At 41.0% G+C, this 27,988-nt stretch overlaps 1 protein-coding gene across 1 annotated transcript; it reads left to right on the top strand.

Moving 5' to 3' along the window:
* The first annotated feature begins 428 nt into the window (after positions 1-428).
* cnn3a (calponin 3, acidic a) lies at positions 429-27,777 on the top strand. Its single transcript, XM_042510701.1, has 7 exons — positions 429-638; positions 20,685-20,806; positions 20,911-20,977; positions 21,158-21,295; positions 22,250-22,366; positions 22,730-22,876; positions 26,689-27,777. Exons 1-7 carry the CDS (start codon positions 582-584, stop codon positions 27,028-27,030), a joined length of 990 nt encoding a protein of 329 aa, XP_042366635.1. The 5' UTR covers positions 429-581; the 3' UTR covers positions 27,031-27,777.
* The last annotated feature ends 211 nt before the right edge of the window (positions 27,778-27,988 follow it).

The following is a 27,988-nucleotide window of genomic DNA, read 5'->3' as shown; positions in this document are numbered from 1 at the left end:
ACACACACACACACACACACACACACACACACAGGAGAAGCACAAGAAAACTACCAAGAAATGACAAGAAAATAAAAGTGCTCTGCTTTTGAACCCTGAACTTCTCCAACACATTCCAGCCCTAACCATCAGAGTTAGAACCTGACAGTGTTTTTTGTGCCTTTGCTTTGTTTGACAGAAACGAACACAGGTCCACTGAGGTGGACAATCAAGTCTATCTCATCTAATATTCATTCAGAAAAAATCTGAAATTAAAAAACTAATTTGTTTTCTCAAGTGAATGCATTATGCCTCTGTAGTTTCAAGTCCGAACTGAAGTCTGAAGCATCCAGAGGGAACACCGGGGGAGGAGGTGGCCTTAGATGAGTCGGCTGCTCTGATTGGCTGCTGTGGTTACGTCAATCATTTGGCGACGTTTTTTTTCTCATTTTTGTGCAATGTGATCCTGGCCTGCACATCCTACAGTCTGTGCTTCTCCTCTCAGTGGAAGCTCGCGGAATACTTTCCTCCGGCCTGAGAGCAGTTTTCCACAGCGGGCTGTGTGCGATACCGGTGCGCAGGACACGAGCAAAACCAACAAAATGACTTATTTTAATAAGGGACCAGCTTACGGATTATCCGCCGAAGTCAGAAGCAAAGTAAGTGTTCAATTTACGACTTTATCTTTGTGTCTCAGAGGGAAAAAACATCTCTCTCACAGTCCTAAAGTTAACAAAGGCTCTGCTAACGTTTTGGGTTCACACACACGCACGCACACACACACACACACACACACAGAGAGAGAGAGAGAGAGAGAGAGAGAGAGAGAGAGAGAGTGTGAGTCTGGAGCCTCTCGGTGTTTTGTCTGTATTTCAGTCCAGCGGCTCTGACGGCTTCGGTGCTGTTAGAAACGACTCTCCAGCTCGGTGCTCCGTGTCCCGGAGACACCGAGAGGCTGCGTGTCGTGAACTCATCGCGCATTCTCTAAACGTTTCACTTTACACCAGCGAAGTCAGAAGAGGGAAACATTGGCCAAAATGTAAATGTGAGATTTTAACAAAGTGGGAAAGTCTGCCCGAGTCTTTGGAAATTAAGTTACTCTATGACAAATAAAAAATCCAGCTCAGAAACTTGGACCGAAGTTGTCCAAACTTTGAGCACTTCTGCCGACGAGTAAGCGGACTGCAGAGATAGTTCCAGAGCTCCGGCCTATACACTGCATTCCGTCTGCACGAGGAAACCAAGTTTTTTCACGCTTTTTACAGTCAGAATGTCAGGAGGAGTTTAGGGGATCATGGAGTCCGCGCTGATGATGGGATGCACCGTGTGTTTACAAGATAATCACCGTTTAAGATGATAAAAAAGCTGAATGTATAGTCAGTCTGGGAGGAGCCGCGGGCCTCAGCTGGCTCTGGGCCCCTGTTAGACGGCATGTATCCCCCCCCCCCCCGCTGTCTGTTTGAATGTTGCACTGTTTCACATTGCCACGTAGCAGTACTGTGATTCCAGGCGCTTTCTATTATTGAAATAATAGCGCAATTAAAGAGAGAGTTCAGATTTTTTTGGAGTGTGTGGACCACATCTACAGACAAGATATTACACACAGGAGATGTCAGTCGGCACACCCCCACTTTGGAGAAGCAGCCTGGAGTCCAACATGGAGGCTAATGTAGTGCTGAGGAGGGGTGAGCAAAAAAATATATTTGAGCCACCTGAAAAAAGTCCCACTTAAAAAGCGGTATCAGTGGAAGTGTATGCTAGATTTTTTTTGATGAAACACAATTGCGAGATGATCCGGTGTTACACATCATATGAGATATAAAAGCAAAAAAGTTTCAATTGCAGTTTTGTGAAATATCGCTTTTTCGAATCACCTGAAATAGAGGGTAGAAGAAGGTATTGGTGTTGCTGCTGATGGCATCATTCAATTCCTGCAGTGCATTTTTTTAAAAAAAATTTGCATCAGTCTTGTGTCCAAATACCAGGTCAGTCCATCCAATGCTACAGCTTGATCCGGGATGTTAGGGGTTAACCATATCTCTGTGAAGATGTGCGCAGAGCAGTCCCAGATCTCCTGTTGCTGAGTGAGCCAAAATCACATCTCATCCACTTCACTGTCCTGCGATCAGACGCTGGACAGAAGAGGGCTTGGTAGAGGAACAGCTCCCGCTCCGAGTCAGTCCAGCCTCATCGTGATACCAACTCCTCTCCCACTTTTTGTCCGGCACTTTTAGTTTCGTTTCTCTCCTCTGGGCTGACCGGCTTGTTTCCATTAGGCCTATTTTATATTCGCAATTTCAATTTGCGCAATTTTCGGGTTAATGAAAACCCATCTAGTAATTTCAAGCTATCAAATTATGTCGTTATATATCGATCTCTTAAAAGCCAAACTCCACTGAGAAAAGCAATGATTTACTATCACTGAGCACAAGGGCTGCTGGTCTTTAGCTGCCTCGAAAAGTTATGTCATTGACATTAGTGTGGACTACGATGACTGATAACTGACGGAGGCAGCAGTAGAGCAGCAGCGAGTCTGGAGGCTTTGACGTGAGTATGGATTGGAGAACTGACACAGTTAAAAGCTACCCCATCAGAACAGGCTCTCTAATGGAAAAGTAAAGTAATGAAAATGTTCTCAATATAGTGTACACTGATCATTTTTTAAAATATGGACCTCTTTTAGATGGCTATAATATGTTTAGTTGCTGACCCCTCTGCAGCAGCATGTTGCTCTAGCCTTTGTGTCAAATTCCAGCCTGATTAGGGGTGGGCGATATGGCAAAAATATCATATCACGATTTTTTTAAGGCAGGATCACAATCACGATTTTATTACGATTCTTTTTCATTTTGGATTTTAAGACTATTGTGCATGTTACTGTTACCCATTTAAAAATATAGCCCTAAAAAAGAATAACAGAACATTTAGGCCAAAATACCTTTTTGAACAGATTTTAATCTGTGTGCAATTTTCTTTTTCACTGTTTTGATGGGAACCATATCTTTTGTCAGTTGAAATATTATCAATGTTGATTTTTTGGGGGGGACAAACTCTTCGGTGTTTTCATTTTCATCCATGCCTTCCTACTTGAGAAATTAAGGGGGAGCGAGAAAGGATGAGAAGCTCAGTCATCCGGGAGGAGCTCAGAGTAGAACCGCTGCTCCTCCGAGTTAAGAAGAGCCAGATGAGGTGGCTTGGGCATCTAATTAGGATGCCTCCTGGACGCCTCCCTGGTGAGGTGTTCAAGGCACATCCCACTGGTAGGAGACCCCGGGGAAGACCAAGGACACGCTGGAGAGACCATGTCTCTCAGCTGGCCTGGGAACACCTCGGAATCCCGCGGGAAGAGCTGGCCGAAGTGGCCGGGGAGAGGGAAGTCTGGGCTTCCCTGCTTAGGCTGCTGCTCCCGCAACTGTGGTTCAGGAGGTAGAGCAGGCCGTCCATTAATCAGAGGATCAGCCGTTCGATCGCCGGCTCCCCCACTCTGCATGTCCTTAATATCCTTAAATATCCTTTGGCAAGATACTTGACTCCAAATAGCTTCAGATGGCTGACCCATTTTGGGCTGCACTATTTTTGCCAAAATGATATTCACCATGTTATTGATCAATATTGAGATGACAATATTTTATCACGGTTGCTTGCTTGCGTTTAGGCTTGCTTTTACATTTAAATAAAAAGCACTGCTTTCACATTCCTGCTAATGCAAAAATCTTTCCATCAAATTAAGACTGGTCCATGTTCCAAGTGCATCTCCAAGAAGCGAAATATCAATGGTACCAAGAGGTTTTGATGAAAATGAAATCGAGAGAACACTGCTTTTACTTTTACATTCTGTTACATTCCTGCCAATTAATAAATCCTAACAATAAAATAAGACTTAAAATCGTCGACGTTGGACTAGGACAGTGATTAAGATACGTTAATGTTAGCCATGTTATTCTTCTTAACTCTAATGCATTGATTGTGCTGCAGATTGTGTTTTTTTAGGTAGTTTAACAGAAAGTTATGTTGTTTTTCGGCACTGACACAAGTCTTATGCACTCTTTGTGTATGATGTCCAAAGAGCAGATGATAGTGGTGGATAATGTATAATTTTAAACCACCGTCCACTATTCTGCAACGCTCTCTGTCACTATGTCCTTGAGTGCTGAGAGTAGTTTAACAATGGAGTAAGAGCACACACTGACTCTGTCTCTCTCTGACTTTCTCTTTCTGTGTGTATGTGTGGTAGAGTCAAAGCTGCAGCTGCTAGAGGTATGAAACAGGGAAGCAGCCAGACTGTGTGATTGTGGAAGGCTGTATTTGTTCTAATCTGTTGCTTTTACAGTGCTTCATTTCCTGCATTATATGGTCTGTGAACAAGGTTTTCCTATCAGCGCATATGGGAAAAAATATGAGCTGATTTGCTCCATTTTACCTGTTTAAGCCTTATATCAGGCGATAATGTAGGTATATCAGTCGGGTTTTTTTATTTATATAAAATTAAAATCGGTGGACTTTCTGTTGGGTTTAGGGCATGGCTCCAAGAGGCTTTTTTAGATCTTGGCCTTTTACACATGTATCCCAAGTTTCGTAGCTCCAGGTTAAATCCCCTCAAAAAGTGCTTCCTGTTTCATGGAGAATAGTGAGTAACTATGGCAATAGCTTTTGATGAAAACTCAAAAAAAAAAATTCTGTGTATAGTGAAAGTCTTTCCAGTATTATGGGTGAATTTGAGGTTTCTCTGATTAACCTAGTACAGGGGAAACATCAAACTGTAAAAAAGTAACTTCCTGTTACCAATAGGTGGCGCTATGATTGTGATTAAAAATTACATTGCAGGTGTATTCAGGTCTGGACTTTCATCAAATGTCTGAAATTTAGTTCTGACCATTTGGGGTCAAATTATGACAGTTTTTGATGTCATGTCGCCACATTGAAATTCGCTGTGGCGTCGCCATTCAACCAAAACTCACAATATTTATTTTTCATCATCACCAACATCTTAATGATTTTTTGACACAATTTTGAGATCATTAAAGTGAATATGCTAGGAGCTGGACCTCTTAGTGTAAAACTTTGTCTTTCTTGTGCTAGCAGGTGGCGCTCTCACTATTGATTGAAATGGTCATGTATATGTGTTCAGGGTGGGACTCTTATCAAACGTGAAGTTTGATGCAGATTGGATTATGTACAAGTGAGTTAAAAACTACTTCCTGTTACGTGGCGAAACATATAACTTCTTGGCCTGATAACTTCCACATTGTTAATCAAAAATGAAAACTGGTTGCAATCAAGGGTCAGTTCCTTCAGTTACAATAGGGTCCTTGCACCATTTGGTGCTCGGGCCCTAACTAGTGCATTCTTTCTGCATCAAAATAGACCAGCCTTAATCAGGCCTTAAGGCATATAGCTGCCTACTGATATGAGTGCTGTATTTTCATATTTATGAGCACATATTCCACTCATTTATGAAGTTGTGCAAGCTCCTGCGCAGCTGACAACCCCAACCTGTATATGTTTCAAAATAAAATGCATTGTATCAGCAGCTGATGGAGTTCTGTCCAGACACACAGCCAGATAGCTGTTGTTTTGAAAGGCAAGCAAGGAAGTTGAGGTAAAACAAACATATTTGTATTTCCTCATCTCTGTGACAGAGACTTTAAACTGCAGTATAAAGTGGTGTAGAGTCAACAAACGCGAGCGTTACACGTCAGAGTTTGCTCAGCGCCGTTTGGTGGTTTGGCGGTTTTCTACTCTGAAGTTATTGTGAGTTGACTTAATGGAGCTGTAAGCATAGTTGCATTAAACTGTACATAGACACACACTGACTGATGTAGAGATAGATTTAAGTCTGCAGTCACTGCTGCTTTCAAAGCTCAGACTGTACGTACACACACAAACACACACACACACAGAACCATCACAGTTTATTTTAGCCAAATGAATCACATATTTTACAGGGATTATGATACAGAAGAGAAGGTCAGTGTCCAAATACATATGGCTCTAACTCCATCTTCAAACATATTCAACTAAGCAACATTATCATTATTATAAGTTTTTGAATCTACAGACATATCTGACAATAACATCTCTTGGTTTGCTAGCTGATCAAAGTCCATTTCCCATGCTCTCACATGTCAACTCTTCAGCAGAAGAGTTGACACGAGTCTTGACCTTGAAAACAGCACAAGAGAACACTGTCTTACCAAACAGTCCATTCAGTAGCCCCTCTGGAAAAAAATCTCTAAGAAAAAAAATGGAAACCTACAATTTCACGTCACTTTGGTAAACATTCACTCATGAAGTCCATGTGACATGATCTCCAGAGTTGTTAGAAAATGGACTGTGGTGGGTTCTTTGCCTAAGTACCATTTTCAAGGTTAAGAGTGTACTGTGAAGGTCAAAGTGTGCTGATGGTCATGGCAATACAGTGTCAATAGTGAATTTGTCAGCACTTTGAGGGCGCTGTCAGAGCAGGGCTGATTGGAAAGTTCTGATGGGTCGTGATGCAATGCTGTGAACACCAGGTGTGGCGGGTTTGAGTTGTTATCGGAGGCTGTCTGAGCACAGTTCAGGTGATTTAAGGTGTGTTCATTGTTGTCTCCTGCTATCTGTCCTACATGCCATAAGCAAAATAGCAGTGGTTTAATTTTGTTTCCACGAGGGTCCTCAGAGACAATGCAAATTTATGATTGAATGGACTTTATGCAAGGACCATAGTAACCGACATGGATGTGTTAACACATGGATGTGTTAACACATCCATGTACGCAGTCACCAAATGTTAACAGAACAATGTCCATTTTGTACTAAAAGAATATAGAAGTGAAAAGAAATAGGCCTAACTGCAACAAAAGTGTGTATAAAAAATATATAAATGTAGCAATACAAAACCTGGTTTGATACAGAAACATACTTGGTTTGCAAAAATGGCTTAAGACATGCAGAAAAGCTTGAAAGGTCCTTAAAAACTGTGCGTGTTCCTCAAAAGTATTTGTGTCCACTTTTATAAAAAAATCTTTCTGTTTAAAGTAGCACAGACAGCTTGGAGCTGGATACATCCACCTGACAAATCTGGATTTTTAGAGTCAAATTCTTTTTTTCCATTTTAAGGGAACTCCATCGGTAAAGTGACTGCTGTTCTTTCACAACTGCTGTCACGTAGGCCTAGTTCATTGCAGGAAAACCTCCTCTGTCACAGAGTGCACATAAATAAAAGAATGAGGTCAGGCAGGGGCCCATCTGGGTTCCATTGCATGTGGTGTGATCAGTAGTCCATCCTCTTCTCTGATCTGCATACATCACATTTCTGAAATCCCTCAGCAAAAGCACCCCATCCACTGGGCCCTCAGCCCACTGCATTTCACTTTTCTCTGCTCAGTCAGCATCACAGTGCAGTAGATACTTAGTAGATAGATTTTGTTTCTGCCTGAAAATTTTCTGAGAAACAGATGCTATTTCGGACCTTATGAATATAGGAGACTGCTATCTAATTTAATTTAATTTATTCATATTTTTACACAATACAAGAAGCATGAGTCATGAGCACCACAGCCTGCTATTGGCTGGATTGCTGGACAAGAAGAAAGGGCAGGACCTTCCCTTTAACACAGGCTCTCATTGGCTTGTGTAGGCTGAGGACAGGACATGGAAGGTCCTGTTTGTCAAGTGAGGTGTCATTCACAAGGTCAGTGGTCATATGGGCATATATTTATATATTTACATGTGTTTTGGTAAGTTTAATAATAACTTAGTAAGCCCTGAGGACAAAAGTAGGACCTGTCATGAATTCACAGGCAGGCGGACACAGTATTGCAGCAGCACTCAGAGGATTAGGCAGGAACGTGGTCCTTATTGCAGTCCAAGGTCGGTACACAGGATTCATGGCGACAGTACAAAAGGATCAGGCAAAGCTCACAGGTCTGGAAATTGGTCACGAAGGTCTTACACAGTTGGTCACAAAGGTCTTACACAGGAAGTAAACTCAGAGACAACACAGGGGAAGGGGACACGCTGGAGAGACTATGTCTCTCAGCTGGCCTGGGAACGCCTCAGGATACCCTAGGAAGGGGAAGGAAGGGAAAGTCTGGGCTTCCCTGCTTAGGCTGCTGCCCCCGCGACCCGACTTCGGTTAAGTGGAAGAAAATGGACGGATGGATGGATAATCCAAAGATGAGATATTTCATGTTCAAACTCAAACTTTATTTAGTATTAGATATCTACCCACTCTGAATTTGATGCCTGCAACACGTTTCAAAAAAGTTGGGACGGGGGCATGTTTATCACTGTGTGACATCACCTTTTCTTTTAACAACACTCTTTTAATAACACAAATGACCTTTAACACAGGTGTTAAAGGTCATTTTTTTTTCCCAATTAATGCTTTATATGTGACTTCAGTTGCTCAACAGTCCCTGGGTTCCATCTTTGCATTTGTGTTTAATGTCAAACATACTCAGTGGGAGACAGATCTGGACCAGAGACTGTATATAAAGACAGACACTATGACAGCTACTCCAAAGTGTAGCTTTTCAGTGTGTATCGTCCCCTGGTGTCTGTCTGCAGTATAGGTCATAAAGGCTGCCCCTCCAATTTAGTGAATGGACATAGGCCAAACTAAAAACTCAGAGTACACGCCAAATACATTTTCCCAAAGATGGTTTCTGTCTTTGAAGGTCTCATCACCCTGACGTTTGTTCAAGTGTTTGTTTTTATAAGTTCAGTTTTAATGAGTTATTACATTCTAGAAAAGGAGGATTTTCCACGGTGATTGACAGCTGTGACAAACAATTTGTGTGATTGCTGTCATTGGGGCTGCTTGTGATTGATGTCACTAGTGCAAAATGGCAGCGGCCATACTCAGGACACTTTAGCATCACATAAGCTTAGCGGGGGTAAGGGGGGACATGTCATCCATCTTTATATGCAGTCTATGGTCTGGACTGCAGCAGCAGCTTTAACTACAAAGCTATGCTGTTGGAGCATGTACAGAATGTCTCTCATTGTCTCACTGGAATGAGCAGGGACGTCCCTGAAAAAGTCTGGATGGCAGCATATGTTGCTCCAAAACCTATATGTACCTTTCAGCGTTCATGGTGCCGTCACAAATGTTCAAGTTACCTATGATGCCATGGGCACTAACTCACTTCCCTACCATCAGAGCTGCTGGCTTTGAACTTTGAGCTCGTAACAGTTTGGGTGATCCTTTTCTTCTTTAGCCCAAAGGACATGATGTCCATGATTTCCAACAACAATTTGAAACGTGGATTCCTCAGAGCACAACACACTTTTCCACTTTGTGTCAGTCCATCTCAGGTGAGCTCGGGTCCAGAACAGTCAGCTGTGTTTCTGGATGTTGTTGATATCTGGCTTTCACTTTGCTGGTAGAGTCTAAACTCGCATTTGTAGATGCAGCAATGAATTCTGCTTACTGACAGCGTTTTTCTAAAGTTTTCCTGAGCCAATTTAATAACATTTTTTATACAGTCATGTACGTAGGCTTTAATATAGTGTAGTGTGAGGGGTTGAAGGCAGTGGGCATTCAGTATTGGTTTTCAGCCTTGTCCCTTATGTGTGAGTTATCCTGTTTACCTGCGGAATGTTCCAAACAGGTGTTTTTAAGCATTCCACAGCTTTCCCAGTCTTTTGTTCCCCCTGTTCAAATGGGACACGTTTTGGAGAGTGATGTGCGTTCTGTGGTTAACGTTGTGTTGCATGAGTTGGAGGTTGGGTTTACTTGGGATTGAGAATGTTTTTGTGCAGATCTTGTTTGTGGAGTCATTGTTAAGGGATAGGGATGAATCTTTTTTTTCCTATTTAATGACAAGGAGAGATATTGTCTGATCTGTGTTGCTAAGTTGCATATTTTGGAGAAGGTTTATCAGGAATTGTGAGTTGGACTGTTTCTTCAGTGAATAAGCATGTTTAAATATTGCCTTGTTTTGAGTTGAATGATAAACGGTGCAAAAAATCAGCACACAGTTTAATATTTCAGAATCACAAAACACACTTGGTGATAAAAACATTGACATCTAAAAGAAAACTACAAAGCTTGAAATTTTTAAAGGAATGGGGACCACTAAGCCTTAAGTAAGGATGGGAATAGAAAGTAAGAGGGCTGTGGGATTAGTTGATCCAGCCCATGTGCTTCCAGCTTTGCCCCTCCCCTGACGCTGCGGGTGCTGGTCCTTTGCTCAGTGGACTGGATTTGGCCCAGTTAGAACCACATTACACTGATGAATTATCATTTATAACATGGATATTTGCTTTCATTAATTCAGTAGTATTACAATTATTGCAACTAGTGATGTTGTCGTTTATGTACCTTAACGTAATGCTACTACTTGTTTTTGCCCACTCACTCACTTCTGAACTTAATGCCATTTAACACTAGCATGCACGTGTGTGCGTGTGTGTGTGTGTGTGTGATTGTTTGTAAGGGTTCGTGCCACCATGGTCTTTATTTTGTTTTAGATGTTACATCGTGTGTGGATGTGTATGGAAATGTGTTTGTATTGTGTGTGTGTGTGTGTGTGTGTGTGTGTGTGTGTGTGTTATACTATTAGTTTGAGGGAATAAGATAATGTGCAAATGGTGAGAATGGTTTTGTGGCCTGAGGGATCTCTAGACATGATCATGTGATCCCCAGGAATGAGTGTGTCCCCGTGCTTTGTGTTGTTTGTGTTATTTGTCTTAGCAAAGTGTCAGCCTAATGACTGATATGACTGATTTGACTGGTATATACAGATAAAAAAAAGATTTATAGCTAATTCTGTACCAGTTTTTCTGGGGGAAGTAAAGCTGACTTTGAAGCTGTGTGATATCTTTACCTTTCCATGTGGTGAGATCCAGTGATTGTTTTGTATTTCTTTTTGTCCTGTGTCCAAAAAAATCCAGGATGTTCCACAGTGCTGTGTATTTACAAGATATGTGTAAGGTGCATAATTTTTCTGAGTTTTCCACCCAGCTATCAGGGATGTAGCTATAATAGGAGTCTTGAAGCAGTTCTGGCATTTATGGAGGTGCTGATAAATGGCAGGGTTGAGCAGGAGTGACTGGCACCTTGCACCCCAGAGCACCACTGTGTGTTTCATGGATGAGGAAGGATGAGGGAGAGATGGTATACTTACCTCTGACGGTTTCAGCGTGTCAGGTGAGAGAGAGATACTATAATGCCATGGAGCTTCAGTGTTCAGTGAGCCCGGTGAGCCTCCAACTGCTTGTCAGCGGTTGTGACACTATGTAGTTTGTAAATTAAAAAAACTCCAACAGTTATCAGTACAGTATTTGTCCCCCCAGTGTTCTAAATAATTCTGTTAATTTTTTTGTGCTTCTGAAACGATAAGTGTCCTGACAGATATTGAAACTCAACTGCTGTGTGCTGAAGTAAAGGGCACCACTCTTAGTGAGCTGCAGGGTGGCTCATGTGTTTGAGTTGCGGTGCTGCTCACACTGAGACGAAGATGGCTCCACTCAGTGAATAAACCCCTTAGTAACCGTTGGATAAAAGGATAATTCCTGTGAATGTGTATGAGACAGGTGCAGCAACAGGATCACAAACACTGAAATGACATTCATCCTACACAAAAAAAACAAAAACAAAAAACCTCAGGAACCTCAGGAAGAGCGGCAGAGGATGATAAGGGATCCCTCTTCCCGGACGGAAGAGAGAGGGAGAGAGGGGGAGAGATGTACAGCAATAACGGTAACAGTAGCATGTCATATTATAATAATGATAGATGTAAAATTACTAAATGCAGTCTATGATAGCATGTGATGTTGTGTGCAAATGTTGTGGTTGTTGTGTATATTGATAGTGGAGGCATGAGTCATAATAATGGCAGTAGAAGGTTGCATCAAGCACGATCATAGCATCGGCCCAACCAGGACCCACAACACAGGCGCAGCTTCAGACAGGACCACAGCAACGGCAAAACCAAGACCACGATCAGTTGGAGTCGGGGGCGTAGTAGCAGTGCAGCAAGGGCACAAGCACGACCAATGGCAGGGTCACAGCACCAGCACAGCTATCACCAGGATCAGGCGCAGCCCAGATTGCAGCCAGGATCAGGGAAAACTAGGAAACAAGGGAGCAGGAATGCTCCAGAAAGGCAAGTTAGCTTAATGCAGTAAACAGACATAATCTTTTGCAGATGGAGGGAGCAAGAGAAGGAAAAAGGAGCTCAGTGTATTCTAGAAAGGTCCCCGGCAGACTAAACCTATGTCAGCCTAACTAGTGGCTGGTCCAGGCAACCTGAGCCAGCCCTAATTATATAAGTTTTATCAAAGAGGAAGGTTTTAAGTCTACCCTTAAAAGTGGAAATGGTGTCTGCCTCCTTGACCAAAATTGGAAGATGGTTCCATAAAAGAGGAGAAGCATGTGACTTCGCCAAACTGCTACATGCTACATTGCGGTATTTTTTATTAGGCAGACCGCGATAACTTCTATATATATATCCTTATTAACCTTTTCTTTATTTTGGAATATACACAATAATGATTATATGAAGTAACAACAATTCATGAAACGATAGTAGAATGTCAAAAAGCTTATTGTGCAAAACAGGCAACAAAATGAATAAGATAACTTCAAATAAATTTTCACAACCTTGCTTGCATTCAGTGCTTTTTTCAAATTTCAGAACAAAATATCTTGAGATATGTATATATAAACATTACAAACTCAACTAAAATAAAATAACTTGAAGAGGTATTTGTTTATATGTTCTTTTGAATAAGAAAAAAATGTAATATTAAAAGAGTAAAAACTGTAAAAAAAAAAATGAATTGGTATTAAAAAAAAATCAACATTTTAGGTAAAAAAAAATATCAACGTTTAGATTTTTAGTAATAATAGCCTACCTTTCACTGGTATCCTAATATCAACATCTTCTGGCTGTGTAGGATACATTTTAAGCATTATGTGAACCATATTACAAATTCTGTGCAAGGAAAACCAGCATATCCACAGCATCTGGTTTGAGAGAAACCAGATGCAGGTAACAATGTTCCCACCAGTGCTGAAAACTCTCAGATGGGGCACTAGTGGCAGGAATGTACAAATATTTCCTTGCAAGCTTCACAACATGAGGAAAATTTGCCTGAGGCATTTCCACCACTCCAAAAGGTCAGTGTCATTGTCAACCTCAACGGTCTGCAGAAAACTACTCTTCTGAGAAAGGTGCTCTCTCCCCAGCTGGGCTGGTCTGCTTTTTAAAAAAGCTGGCCAAAGTTGTTTTTTTTGTTTTTTTTTTTTTTTGCTGCTGCTCATGGGAAAGCTGATGATGTTCCAGGAGTGTCTGCCTGTTGCTGTGCCAGCAGGGATTTGATCTCGTCCACTACTCTAGCTGTTATATCCTCCACCTTATCATCATTGATGTAGGAGCATTTGAAGTGGGGATCAAGACGAGAAGCCATGTCTAAGAGGATCTGTGTTGCAGGATCGGAGTATTTTTTGTTCAAATAAGTGAGGATGGCTGTCTTCATGTCCTTTGACAATTAACTGTCAATCTCTCCTTCAGCCAGAACTGTTTCGTTGAACAGGTGAAGTACAGGTTTGAGGTATGAAACACTAACATAGCGTTCACCAGACAAGGCATCTGTGAACTCTTGAAGTGGGCTCAACACCTTATTTACAGACTCCATCACATCCATGTCTTGCCAGCTGAGCACATCCATGTCTTGCCAGCTGAGCACAAAGTGCCTTGTTTTCTTGTCAGCTTTCAATACCTGACATATGGCTCTCTCCTGCTCAATCAGTCTTTGAATCATCTTTTGACGTGAGCCCCACCTGGTGGGCGTCTCTGTTGTGAGCTGGTGCTTTGGCAGGCCCAGTTCAGCCGGAGCAATTGCTAAGTCCCTCCTTCTTTTCCAGGAGTACGAGAAGGCACCAACAATTTTCTTGCACACACCAACTGCACGTTCTATGTGGGCATCTTTTACACTTCTCTCTGTAAAGACATTAATTAGTGCTTTTTCGCTTTTACTGAAATAATATAGCCTGCTAAATCCAGTGGTCACAAAAATTCATCCTGAAAGTAGCAAGTGATTTGATCGAAAATACCCCCTCCCTCTCTTTGCTCAGTTACATATGACGCAAGTGCGGGAATGCGAGCCCCACACTCCTCATTGACAATGCAGGGAAGGCTCATTTTTCTGTAAAAAAAATAGTTTTAACACGAAAAACGTTTTTCTCCCAGATGGTAATGTGTTGCCCAAACTGCCCCTATACACCGTCCACCCCTGTATATGTATTGTATAATATAAATATTCAGATTTACCTATGGCAAGGTGAAGTCTGTGGCCAAAGCACTGGAGTCTTCTCCACTCATTCAGCTGGACTGCCTTCACGATGTTTGTTCCGTTGTCAGTTGTTATAGCCACCTGCCTCTCCTCTTCAAGTCTCCAGGAAATCAAGTGCCTCTCTCAGGCCTTGTGCGATTATTTCTCCGGTGTGGTCCTCTGGAAAGTACGATGTTGGTAAGCAGTGGTTGCGCAACTCCCATTCCTCACTGATATAATGGACAGTTATACTTAAATATGGCTCTGTTGTCCGGCTTGACAACAGGTCCGTTGTTGTTGAGAAATAGGCGACGGTTCGTAGCTCCGCTTCCAATTTGCTCTGGTGATACTCATATAGTTTTGGGGTCGTGGTACCGCTAAAGTATTTGCGGCCCGGTAAGACATATCTTGAGTCTGATGTTTTAAGCATCCCCTTGAACCCGTCTTTTTCAACCGTGTATATAGGGACCATGTCCTTGCACAAATGAACCATTCGCTTCCGTTATATTGTTCCACCTCTTATTTTTCTTATCATAAGCCGTGTCGTGAGCAAATGCTCCTTCGGTACTTTTCTGTCCCTTTTGCTTCACGTTTTCACCTGGGCTGAGGAAGATGGCCCTGGATCCAATGACAGTGATGCCAAACACTCTTGATATTCTAAGATGTGTTTTGTTGCAGCAACAATGGCTTCACATAATTTGCATAGAACCGTTTTCGATGTCAGATCTTTTAAAACCAAAAAACTTCCAAATGGCAGACACCTCTCCTAAGTTCTTCTCTTGGTCAACGGTTACTGTTTCTGTATTATCCATGTTAATTCTTCTTTCTTATTATGAAATGGCAAATCGCAAAAAAACAACACCTGAGGCTCTCCCAGCTGTTAAACTGATCTACACTATTCCCAGAATACATTTCAGCCATACAAACTCGTAAACTTGTGTGCCACTGACTTTCTAACTAATAAATTAAACATGATATTATTTATTGTTATTTAATCATTGTAACCATGAGTAAGGTAGGCATGCACTTGATAAGGGAGGCTGCTAAGCCAATAAAACATACAGCGGTGATGTAATTACACAGTCGTGTTATTGTGAGACTCACTCCTGAACATTCTCTGATGTGGCAGGTGATTTAATTACTTAATCACCATTGTGAAACCTACTACTGTACATTCTCGAATGTCAGCATCCATCCTACCACGGTTTTGCCGCAGAGCATGTTGCCGACGGTATACCGCAGGTCGCGGTATATCACCCAGCACTACCTGGTACCACATTTTTAGTAACTGCTCTCCTGGAGTTCCACAAATAGCTACATGGGTACTAAAAGGTACCAATAGGTGACGTGGACACACTGCAGACCACTGATTGATCAGGGAGAAACGTCACTGCGTCATCAATACGCAGCACGCATGGAATATCTTGAACAGTGCAAACCACGCGGGAACCACACCCACTACTGGAAATTAGGCTTTTTTATACCTTGAGCAACTGCACCTTTTTTTTTTTAATTCTTCAAACTTTATTGATAGGTAAAATACACAAACATTCAATATTTTAAAAAAAACCTGTATTGACATACAAAATACATAAACATTCAATATTAAAAAAAATCAGTTTGTATAACAGTATGTCTTAATTTTAGCAATTTAATTAATTGCTTAATAAATAAAATGTTGAGGAAATAAAAAAATAATTTAAAAAAATAAATAAATTTTTAAACATGACAAAAATAACATTTTTTTTTTGGGGGGGGGGGGGGGGGGGGGGGGGGTCCTGCTTACAGATGGAATTGAACAGAAATGGCTAAATGTTATTGCCATTTAAAATCAGTGAGTTGTAAATTTCAATTGTTGTCAAGTATATTTAAAATAAGAATCTCAAAAAATTGAAAAGGCAGGTAATTTGGAAGTGATTCTAAGTTATCATTTTATGTATATGATATTATGCTACACAAATAATCAGTCAAATGATTGCTTACTTTTAAGATGAGAAATTGTTTTCTAAAAAATCAGTATTAAATCTAATAGCTTTGTTAGTGGGATAGCTTTCTTAAAGAAGTTATGAAAAATATCGTAAAATAAACCTAAAAGATGACATAAAAACATATTTTTTATATTTGGGAAGAAAAATAAAGATATTAACTGTGTAGTACTTGAGTACGATCTCAAACAAAAAGTATTTGATTCTGTTGGTAATAATATTGAGAGAACAGATTTTTATTAAAATGTAATCATAATATATATTACATGTGGGTGTAACAAAGCCTTTAATAGAAGTGTGAGTGCAACTGCTATCATATAACAAGACCCCACATTAGTAAAACACATATGACAGACATGCAAAACATTTAAGCCAGGGGGAATTTCCTAGATAAATTCATTAAATAATAAATGCAAAACAACAGTTTTAAAAATATACGTGGTACTTTATTCATTCAAATTCTGTGCAAAAATCACCTTATAAAGCTTAACGATGTCGGTTGAAGGGGAAAAAAACTACAAGTACAAGAAAATGGACACTGAAAGGTGTCAGAATCCAATGCCTTCAGTTTTGGAAAAGCTCCATCAGTTGTCGTGGTAGTCTGTAGAAGAATAAAACATCATTCAGATTTTAATTAAATTTGTTTTATATATATATACATATACATATACATATACATATATATACATATACAGTGTTTCCTCTACACTCATATAGGAGTGGCGGATCGCCACTCCTAAATCCTACCCGCCGCTCCTTCAAATGTCGTTTTTTTTTTGGTTGTTTTTTTTTTTTTTTTTAAATTGCAAAATACACCACCACCGCATCACAGCACAGTCCTGCACTGCGTTGGGTGTCGCGAGTGCTGAGGCAGATAACTATCTTGCTCTGTATCTACTCTTTGGGGTAGATACCACCGCCCCCTCCCACCCCCAACAGAACTAACTGGTGCCGACGTTAATTAGCTACTCGCATCCAGGCATCAGGTCGGAGAGTCAGAGGAGTGTCGGCTTGAAAATAGCGTGCAACTTACCGAGAAAAGGTTAGACTTATTAGCTTAAGAAAACTTATAATAGATTTTATTAGTTAAATAAACATTCGCAAAATACTGATGGCCAGCTAAGGTTACGTAGCTTAAGTTAATTGGGCCCGGTGCCAACTCAACTCAGTGTCGCTAACGTGAGTAAACTAATTGATAGCATTAAGCGATATACACGCCATGATGTAACTGCTGACTGCATTTTCAGATGAGCTTGTTCAAATATTTTTCAAAGAAGAGAAAGACACCTGATGAGGATGGCGCTAGTCAGGTATCATTAGCCTTTTTACTGACTCAAATTATGATGGTTAGGTAAAAAATTATGTTCACACTTGTAATCAAATGTGACGTGAGTGTAAATTATCTAACGTTAATGTTTTATGTAATCGTATAAGACAAGTAACAGACAGGGAGGAGCAGTGGAACAAAGTGAAGGAGAGCAGAGTACAGGAGGGGGAGTGCCGAGTGAAGGAGCAGGAGAGCAAAGTGATGGTGCAGGAGAGAGAGATGAGAGTAGAGGAGAAAAACATAAAGGGAACACAGGCTATCAGGCTGGGACCCTAAATGGGTTGAAAAAAATAAATAAAAATTATTGTTTCTATTTGTAGGTGAAGACTGACTTGAGAAACAGGCTGCAGGGGGATCACCTTGCAGCATGTATGCTGCTGAGCATCAGCGGGCCTCTTGGGGAATTTCCGTACAACAGAGCCTTAGAGCTGTTCTACAAAAAACCAAGAAAAATCCATTGTTCTGAGCCTGGGTGCAAACTTTGCCACTGATTACAGCCCCATCAAGAAATTATTATTTTATTGTTTTTATTATTTTATTGTTGAATTTTTGTTATTATTTTTTATTTTTACATTCAGCCTTTAAAAAGCGTCATTTGTTTTACGCCGCCACGGCTCCCCGAGAGCCTGCCCCCGCTGCTGAAAAAAAATCCTAGAGGAAACACTGATATATATATATATATATATATATATATATATATATATATATATATATATATATATATATATATATATATATATATATATATATATATATATATTTAGTGCTGGGCATAGATTAATTTTTTTAATCTAGATTAAGCTCACTGCAATCCTGTAGTTTATCTAGATTAATCTAGATTAAAATTATAGATTTGAATTTTGCCAAAGACATGCAAAATAATATCTATCTACATAAATGATGAAAATGCATCACAAACTGCTTGAGAAAGCTGTTCTACTATAATATTTGGTAAAGAAAAAATAATGTTCCATAAGATTTACTTTGGTGTTTAACTTTTTTTTATTTTGTTACACACAGACATTTAGGAACACAGGTTCTGTCTCCATGTGGAAAAAGCTTTTTCCTGCTAACTGGAATGAACAGCAGAGGGTGCAGCCTCTGATAACATGACCCTAACTGAACTGTGGGCCTACATTAGAGGTCATGAAGAAGACCATTAACAGTCAGTAGCTTTGTGACACGGCTTGAGCCAATCACTCCAGTCTCTGCTTCTCCTTTTTCCATCAGTCACTCAGGCAGACCAGCTTCCGCCTTGTTCACGCCCCCTCTGCGTAATTCGACCAGGTATACATCCGCGCTTAAACAACAAAGTGAAATTGGTGCCTTGCTCACTGTATAGACCCAACTTAGTGAATAGTTTATTCATGCAATAATTTCCTTATCGCGCGATAAGAATCCCGCGTTAACGCAGCACGTTAACGCCGTTAACGGCCCAGCACTAATATATATATATATCCCATATATATATATATATATATATATATATATATATATACACACATAAAAGGTATCAATGTTATTATTTACACATCACATCTTTGGCTGTGTCCATCTAAGGTTTTTCTTTAGCAGCAAAGTGGTGGCAAGGTGCTGTGGAGCTCTTAGCGCCTTTTTTTTTAAAAAACGTGCTTCACGTTGGTGTTATTTCAGTAACACGATATCTTCGTATTAGCATTATTTATTAAGCTACCACGACACTGCATTGAACACACTGGGGAAACCTTACAATGTTGACAGGTTAACAAGATTTTCTGCTGAGGAAAAACGCTAGGTGGACAGTAATGCCAGCCTTTGATAAAGTATATCGCATGTTGATTAGCAAGGCTTGCAAGGTTGCTCGAAAGGGTTTAGGATTACCAGTGAACAAGTCTAATTTTGGTAAATTATTAAAATACACAAAAATTATTATATTTTTGTGGGCACAACACATTTTGATTCTGTTAGAATCCCATGTTAACACGTCGCAAAAAAAATATCCAGTGATTTAAGGCAGTCTCTCTCCCAGTGTTAAGCAAATGGAGAAAAGTCTTTCTGGGCCAGTGTGCAACACGTGGTGCTGTAGTTCCACTTTTGGCCACTATGTAAATTTTGCGTCAGAGGGTGATGCACTTCCTGGGGGCCTGCTGGAAACACACCATCGAGAGGGAGAAGTGGTCTGCCGTCTTCAGCTCTCATGCGCCAGTGAGCAGTTCTCACAGGAATGAACGAGGCCCCACCCCCACGGTTGTATCCAGATTTATAATAGATCCATGCTTCAGCTGGACCCTACTCTATTGTAGCGGCCGCAGATTTGAATTTTTTCTTTCCCAAAATGGCAACCAGAATGATCACACCGTGGTCGCTCGAGGAAGCAAAACGTTGTATATTTAAAATTGTCAGCTGCTGCCTGAATTTTGTGTTTTCCTTGTTATAAACAAACTGTGGCTAATTTGTTTCAACAATAAATTGTTTCGTTTTAAAAAATCAGAATGAAGGAAAGATGTAGCAAATGACATGGTTGATGCTAAGACGCACTGATGAGCCAAAAGCACACTTATGTAATATTAATGCTGTTTATGTGGATTATGGGTTATTATGGGTTGTGTGAAAAAGTAGGTACTAAGAAGATATAAACAAACATTTTAGAAAAAAGCATTTTGTTTGCATAAAAAAGAATTTAATCTTTAGCTTCAACCTGTGAAAAATGAGTGCAAAAACAAGTGTAGGGTTTATAATGTTGTTTATTTTATGTACTTTATTAATCCCCTCTGGGAAATTAAATTTTTCACTGTTGTCATTTACACACAAGCCCACACAAACGGTAGCTCTAATGCACTAAATGGAGAGATGTCAGAGGGAGGGGGCTGCCCATGGACAGGCACCCCAAGCAGTTGGGGGTTCAGTGCCTTGCTCAAGGGCACCACAGCAGTGACCAGGAGGTCAACTGGCACTTCTTCAGCTACAAGTTCATGTGCCATACTTTGTCTGGATAGGCACTGAACTGGCAACCCTTCAGTTCTCAAGCCAAGTCCCTGGCCAAGCCAAGCTCATTGACTGAGCTACTGAACATAAAGCTCATTGTTAATCAGAGATACTTTTTCCTAAAATAGAATGCAGATATAACATGATGTTTTGTCTTTCAGATTGCTCAGAAATATGACCCACAAAAGGAGGAGGAGCTCCGCTTCTGGATTGAGGAGGTAACAGGGATGTCTATTGGAGAGAACTTTCAGAAAGGCTTAAAGGACGGTGTCATCCTCTGCGAGTAAGTCCAACATTTGTGAAGGCAAAACATGTTCTAAAATCTTTCCTCCAAATGTTATAGATGACATCATATCCTGATACATGCTGTTCTCCTTCCTGTCTCAGGCTGATCAATAAGCTGCAGCCTGGTTCAGTAAAGAAAATCAACCTGTCACAGCTCAACTGGCACAAGGTAAGAGTCGCTTTCATGCAGAAACTAAACACGTGTTAGCTGCATCTCCTTTAAGAGCAGTTAAAGCCTGTTGACTGTGTGACTCTGAGGAGAAGTGGACTCATTAATGAGGCTTCTTCTGGGTTTTGTTGGTGTTCTTTCTCAGCCACCATCACTCCTTTTTTCTTTTTTCCATTGCAGCTGGAAAACCTTGGGAATTTCATCAAAGCTATCCTGGCCTATGGCCTAAAGCCCAATGACATCTTTGAGGCCAATGACCTGTTTGAAAATGGGAACATGACTCAAGTCCAGACCACACTGCTCGCTCTGGCCAGCATGGTGAGTGAGCAGTCAGTACATACTGCTGACCAACACATTTTCTGTTGCATAGTTATTGTTTTTTTTTTAATACTTTATTTTTATGGAAATGCCCAAATATACAACAGAACATGTTGAAGCAGTCAGTTGGTCACCTATACATTCATTTCGTTACAGCACTAATAGAGATACATGTCAGATATTATACAATAATGGCTCAGACATCAGCTTGTGAGGTCAAAAACACAATCCATTTTTCCCAGTATTGCAAAAATTTATCCACCCGGAGATTTAGCGAGAAAGTCATTCTCTCCATATTCTGTATAGTTTTCACAATATCTATCCAGTCAGTCACTGCGGGAGGAACTGCCTGCAGCCACTTTCGTGTTACAGCTTTCTTGCTGGCCGCTAGTAGTATCTTTAACAGATACCTGTCTTGCACTAATGGGTAAGCTGCGATATTTCACAGATAGATTGCAGGAAAGGAGAAGTCAATTCCGACACCAAAAATCTTCTGTATCACCCGTGTCACCCCCTGCCAGTATGACTGAATGACTGGGCACCCCCAAAATATATGGAAATGGCCTGCCAACTGTTCTCCACAGTTCCTCCAGCACAGACCCCCTCCCATCTCCCCCATCTGCACACTTTTTAGCTTAGGCGTTATAAAATATCTCATCAAATTTCAAACAAAATTCTCTCCAGAGACCTGAGCTGGTGGAGGTAGACTGCACAGAGCACATATACAACCAGTCCTCCTCTGTGATGACAAGTCCACATTCCTTTTCCCATTTTGATTGAATCTTATTTGTTGAGTGTTTCTTTTTGGATTGAATACATGAATTTTGACACAAGTTTCCTATAACCCTTATTTTTGTCTACAAATATGTCAATCAGATGGGTTTTGCTTGCATAGTTATTGTTAAACAAATCCAATGCACACCAGCCCTGTGAGCAGCATGTCCTCTCTTTCAGGCAAAGACCAAAGGTATGGACACAAAGATCGATATAGGGGTGAAATATGCAGACAAACAGGCTCGACATTTTGATGATGAGAAGATCAAGGCTGGTCAATGTGTCATTGGACTGCAGGTAACTATAAGTGCTGAGTAAGTGTTTGTGTAGACCACAGCACATGGACTCCTCTCTGTAGTCTGATGTCACTTACAGCCTATGTTTCGTGTGGAGCTTTGTTTATTTTACTTCAGTAGCAGCTGAACAGGAGGACAAATGTCAAAACTGTCCAATCTGCAGTTACCTGTCAATCAGTGGAACCTCCTGTTTACTCCTGTTTACTCCTATTGGTTCATTAGTAAAAAGTCAGAACTAAAATGCAACAATGCATCATGTTTTCCTCTGGTCCAAAGCAAATGAACTCAACTACATGAAAGCAGCCCGAAGGTTAAACAAGTTAGTGTGATATGTGACAGGATTTTGCTGGTCTTCTGTCCTCAGATGGGGACAAACAAGTGTGCGAGTCAGGCTGGAATGACTGCTTATGGGACCAGAAGACATCTGTATGATCCAAAGACCCAGACTGACAAACCCTATGACCAGACCACCATCAGCCTGCAGATGGGAACCAACAAAGGAGCCAGCCAGGTACAAAGCTCCTCAGAGGTCAAAATGATTAAATCCTTCATATGACAACAATCATTTTCTGTGCAATCAAAGCCTCATGAAGCTCAGGGACACAGTTCCATGCTCACAGCAGTATTTAGACAGGCTCATTTCATGCTGCCTGAATCATGAAATACGGCAGCACTGTCAGTTCCTGTGCCAAGTATAAACCTGATGTCACCTGGTAACTCTGCTGTATTTGGAGCACACAACTTTATGCATGCTGATAACTGAACATGGATACAGAAATATATCCCATCACTTCCTGCTATGTGTTGTGGACACACTGGTGCCAGATATGGATATTTCTATTAAAACCTGCAGGCGATGTAAACAGATTCTCCTGCCAGTCTGACTTCTCAGGGTGCCTCCTGCATGACTCCTCATGGTGGCCCTAAACAAATGACTAGGAGACAGCAGCCATGCTACTGTATAGTCACCTCCGCAGCAGAGGGACGAGCCCAGAGGACAGGAGGAATGACTGATGTCTCTGCACTGCATTCTTTTTAAACTTCACTCAGGATTGTAATGTCAGAAATATGATTTATTTGATTAGAGTTTTAGATTTGTCTCCAGAGAGACATTATGAAGTTCAAACAGTTACTTTTCTGTTGTAAACATCACTGTTGCTGCTCTACATTTAGACAACATTTAGCTTTTTAAAATATTCACTTCTCATCCTGTTCTGAATTTATTCCTCTTTTTTTAAATCAATTTTTTTAATACGCACTCGTTTAATGATGAAAAGGAACCGATAAGAGTATCAATAAAGAAGCTAACTGATGAGGAGTATTGATTAGAGTAGTGGTACAGACAAATTCCAAACTATATTCATCACTGTCCCGGATCTTATCATGGAGAAAACAGCTAACACTTCAACAGCTGTATGTCAGCATACAATCAGTACATTTTGTGTGTGTGTGTGTGTGTGTGTGTGTGTGTGTGTGTGTGTGTGTGTGTTATTAAGGCACTGAGCTGAGGCTCTGTACACTGATTGTGCCTCCATGCCAGTGATAGTTGTAGCCAGGGCAATTTATGTTTTGGATCGTCTGTCTGTCTGTTCCATTCTCATTAACGTAATGTCTTAAGGACGCCTTTAGGAATTTCTTCAAATTTAGTACAAACCACCAGTTGGACTTAAAGATGAACTGATAAGAATTTAGTGGTCAAATATCAAAGATCACTCTGACCTCATGAAACATGTTTTGACCATAACTCAAGAATTCGTTCACAAAAATTTCACACAAATTACTAACAGGATAAAATTGTGAAGTGATGACATTTTATATCCAAGAGCTCAAGGTTCAGCTATGACAACATAATATTCTTCAAAAACCTTGGCCATAACTCAGCATCTCAGGAGCAAAGGGGAGACATTTGGTCAGATACTGAATCACTGACTCTAATCTGTAAACTGTGCTGACTGTAGAGATCTGCTGTGCTGCTGGAGGGAAGATGTGCGTGAAGCATCATGTTTTCACTGACATGGATGCAGGCTGTAAGTGCAACTTGTCTGGTGCGCGGAGGTGTGAAACAGCATGGTGGTAATTCTAGTTTTGTATATTGTATCCTCTCAGTTAAAATTCTGTGAACTGACACCACAGTGCAGCGAAATAAAAACAGAATTCCCGATTTTTTTCTTGTAGATGGTCTTGCTTTGTATGAAGTATCGCAGAAATGCTGTATGGTCATACCATAGTTTTTGTGGGCAGTGTAACATGATAGTATTGTATTGAGAGTTACTCTGTGGTTCCCACAGCTAATGTGGATTATTCTCTGCAAAATCGGCCCTGTATTAACATAAGCAAGGATCTGTGTTGATGGTAGTGTGTTTCAGAGACATTAAATGCTTTGTAGAAGTCCATTTCGAGTAACAAAGCTATAAATATAAAGGCCTCTCAGACCCCTAAACACTGCCCAGCAATGCATTTTATAGTCCGTAATCAACGAGGGCGGCACGGTGGTTTCGTGGTTAGCACTGTTGCCTCACAGTAAGAGGGTCCCTGGTGGAACGGAGTTCGGTCCGTGGGCAGGGGCCACCGGGGGCCCTGGGGGCGGGGGAGTTTGCATGTTCTCCCTGTGTCTGCGTGGGTTCTCTCCGGGGTCTCTGGCTTCCTCCTACATTCCAAACATTCATGCAGGTCAGGTTGATTAGTGACTCTAAATTGCCCTTAGGTGTGACTGTGTGTGTGAAATGTTGTCTGTCTATACCTGTCGGCCCTGCGATAGTCTGGCGACCTGCCCCCCCGCCCCCGCAACGCTTGTGAGGACAAGTGGTTATGGAAAATGAATGAATGAATGAATAATCTACGAGGAGTATGCTCTTGCTTGCCTTTGGATGGACACTGCAGTGACTTGCAGGATTATGTTGTGTGTGCAACACAACTACATGCAGCCAAAGTTGAGCCAGTTTGAAAGGTTTGGCTGACAGCCCTGCGTTTCTTAGCCAGAGCACTCTTTATCCGGCTTCACTGGACCGGCCTCATTCAGACGAATTAGACTGGTTTTTTTCTCACTGAGCCAGAGTCACTCTGAACACGGTATAACAGGGTGCTGTGAAATATTTTAATGTCATTTTTAAAGCTGTGAGCATCACAAACTAAATTCCATGAGTGTGCAGAGAGCAGAAATAGACAGACCAGACAGGTCAGATCAGACAGATGTATAGAAACCTGGATACATAAAACCCAAATTGGTTCAATAGAGGGATACCAGGAGAGTAAAGTGGAGAAATGTTGTTACCATTTACAAGGTGTCATGTTGCAATGATGATTTACGATGTTAAAATGACCGCTTAAATTAACTTTCGACATTTTGCGATGATGATGTACGACATTACCAAACCAACAACCAGCATGCACGTTCTGCACCTGCATGAGAGGAGACACCCCTCCATACCAGCAGAGGGCGGTCATCTGTCATCATCATTCAAAACAGAAACTGGAAAACTGTCTTCACACTAGTAAGGGAGTTAGCACATTGACAACATAATGTGACGAAAGAACAAAGCAGATTTACCAGCAACACAAACCATCACAAAATGTTTCTGTTAACAGCTCAATGGCAGAAGAAAAGCAATCTTACCTAATAAAATAAGTTTGTTTTGATATCCCTCCATTTGTTTACATTTTTCACTTCTGTTTCTCATCTTCTGTGCTGAGCTGAATGGCCAATCAGAGTGATCTCATTCACTGACTGGCTCCACGGCCACCACTGCCAATTCCACATGCCGAATTGGCAGAAAAAAAGCTGATGAGGATCATCAGTGCAGGACACAACATAGGGACGAGGACCGCATACACTCGCCTTCAGCCCACCATGGGCGAATGGCTGACCATATGTTTGGTGTGTCACAGCCTTGACACTGACTCCTTAAATTGTAAAGAAAAAAAAAGTCTTAAGGCGCACCGTGAAATAGTGAGATTACTCCCCCGCCCACATTGCATTTAATCATTGATTTACCTTGAATGATATGAATGACACATAATTCAATACTCATGAAGTCAAGTCAGGGCAATGTTATTCCTCAGAGTCACAAACTATAAATTTGTCTCGAGCATTAACAATCTGTAAAACCATACAGCACCGACTGAGGTGTTGTATTCTTCCAATATGTGTTAGCTATTTTTATATCCTCTATGTATTCATCATTAGCACCTCCAGTGGGAACTTTGTTTGAATGTATTTATCTACAAGAATTGGTTCTTTTAGAACAGAGCATTCAGTACGCTGATGTGTATGTGTCCTGCCTTCATCATGTGGTAATGTCTCTGCTGCTCTGTGGTTTCGTGCAGGCGGGCATGTCGGCCCCTGGTACCCGCAGAGACATCTATGACCAGAAGGTGGTGCAGCCACCGCTGGACAGCTCCACCATCTCCCTCCAGATGGGCACCAATAAGGTGGCATCTCAGCGGGGTATGAGCGTGTACGGTCTGGGTCGACAGGTCTACGACCCCAAGTACTGTGCCCCCCCAACAGAGCCGGTTATCCACGCCAATGGCAGCCAGGGGACCGGCACCAATGGCTCCGAGATCAGTGACAGTGACTATCAGGCCGAGTTCCAGGAGGACGAGTACCACGGAGGTTACCATGACGACTACAGCTCCCATTACAATGATCAGAGCATTGACTATTAGTGGGGAGCTCCACCTCCAGATCAGTATTAACTAGTATATTTTATCAACTACACAACAGAGCAAGTCTTTTGCTATCCTCACTAGTCTTTTTCTTCTTTTGGAGTATACGGTGCAGTGTTGTGTTGAGTGCTTCCCCTCTTCACCTAGACTTTCTGATCTGAGCAGCAAATGTTGTAACAAGCTGTAGTGGAATAGATTAATGATATACACAGATACATGAAAATGTTTTAAGCCTAAGAATATTCTTTTTAATACCCACTTTTTAAAAGATATCTGAGTGAAGGGCACTGAAGAAGTGATACCTTAGTGTAGCATCAGGTGAAACTGCAGCATTCCATGTTTGCATTCCTGGACTGAAACTGGCCTGATAATCCATGTGAAAGGAATTCAACAATAGGCTGATTAATGTGCCTTATCTTCCTCTGTGTTCTGTCTGTATGACCCTGCCGCAGTCTTTCATACTGTCAGTCCTTTTGTTTTGTTTTTTTACTACATTTTATCACTAGATAGTTTTTTTTTTTTTAATGATGAGCATGGTGGCTGTTCAGATATTGCAGATGACCAAAACCATGCTGACTCTATTTTACAGACACACTTCGTTGTTCCATTACATGACCTATATTTTCATAGTATTTCCCATTTATCCCCAGGCTGTATTTATTGCAATATCTCTCATTGTAAAACATTCCACTGTTATATGGTTTGTAAGGAAAATGATATGTTATAAATAAATTCTTAAATTCTTCAGTTCTGGGAGCCTATCTGCAAACTATTGTAACAAACACATCAAGTTCAAGAAGAAGGTACAATGACTGACTAATTTACACTGTATATGTGCAGGTGGAGAGGGTGTTTGGAGAAGGCCGATTGTGTAGATATGATCGTGGCTGATGCCTCAATTGCGCTTTCTCTGTGCAAACAGTTGTGTTCACTGCAACTATTTTACACATAAAATCAA

Source organism: Plectropomus leopardus, chromosome 21 (assembly GCF_008729295.1).
Source record: "Plectropomus leopardus isolate mb chromosome 21, YSFRI_Pleo_2.0, whole genome shotgun sequence".
In the NCBI taxonomy this organism is placed as follows: domain Eukaryota; kingdom Metazoa; phylum Chordata; class Actinopteri; order Perciformes; family Serranidae; genus Plectropomus; species Plectropomus leopardus.
Note: the sequence above shows the minus strand (reverse complement) of the source record. Positions and strands in the feature narration are given on the sequence as shown.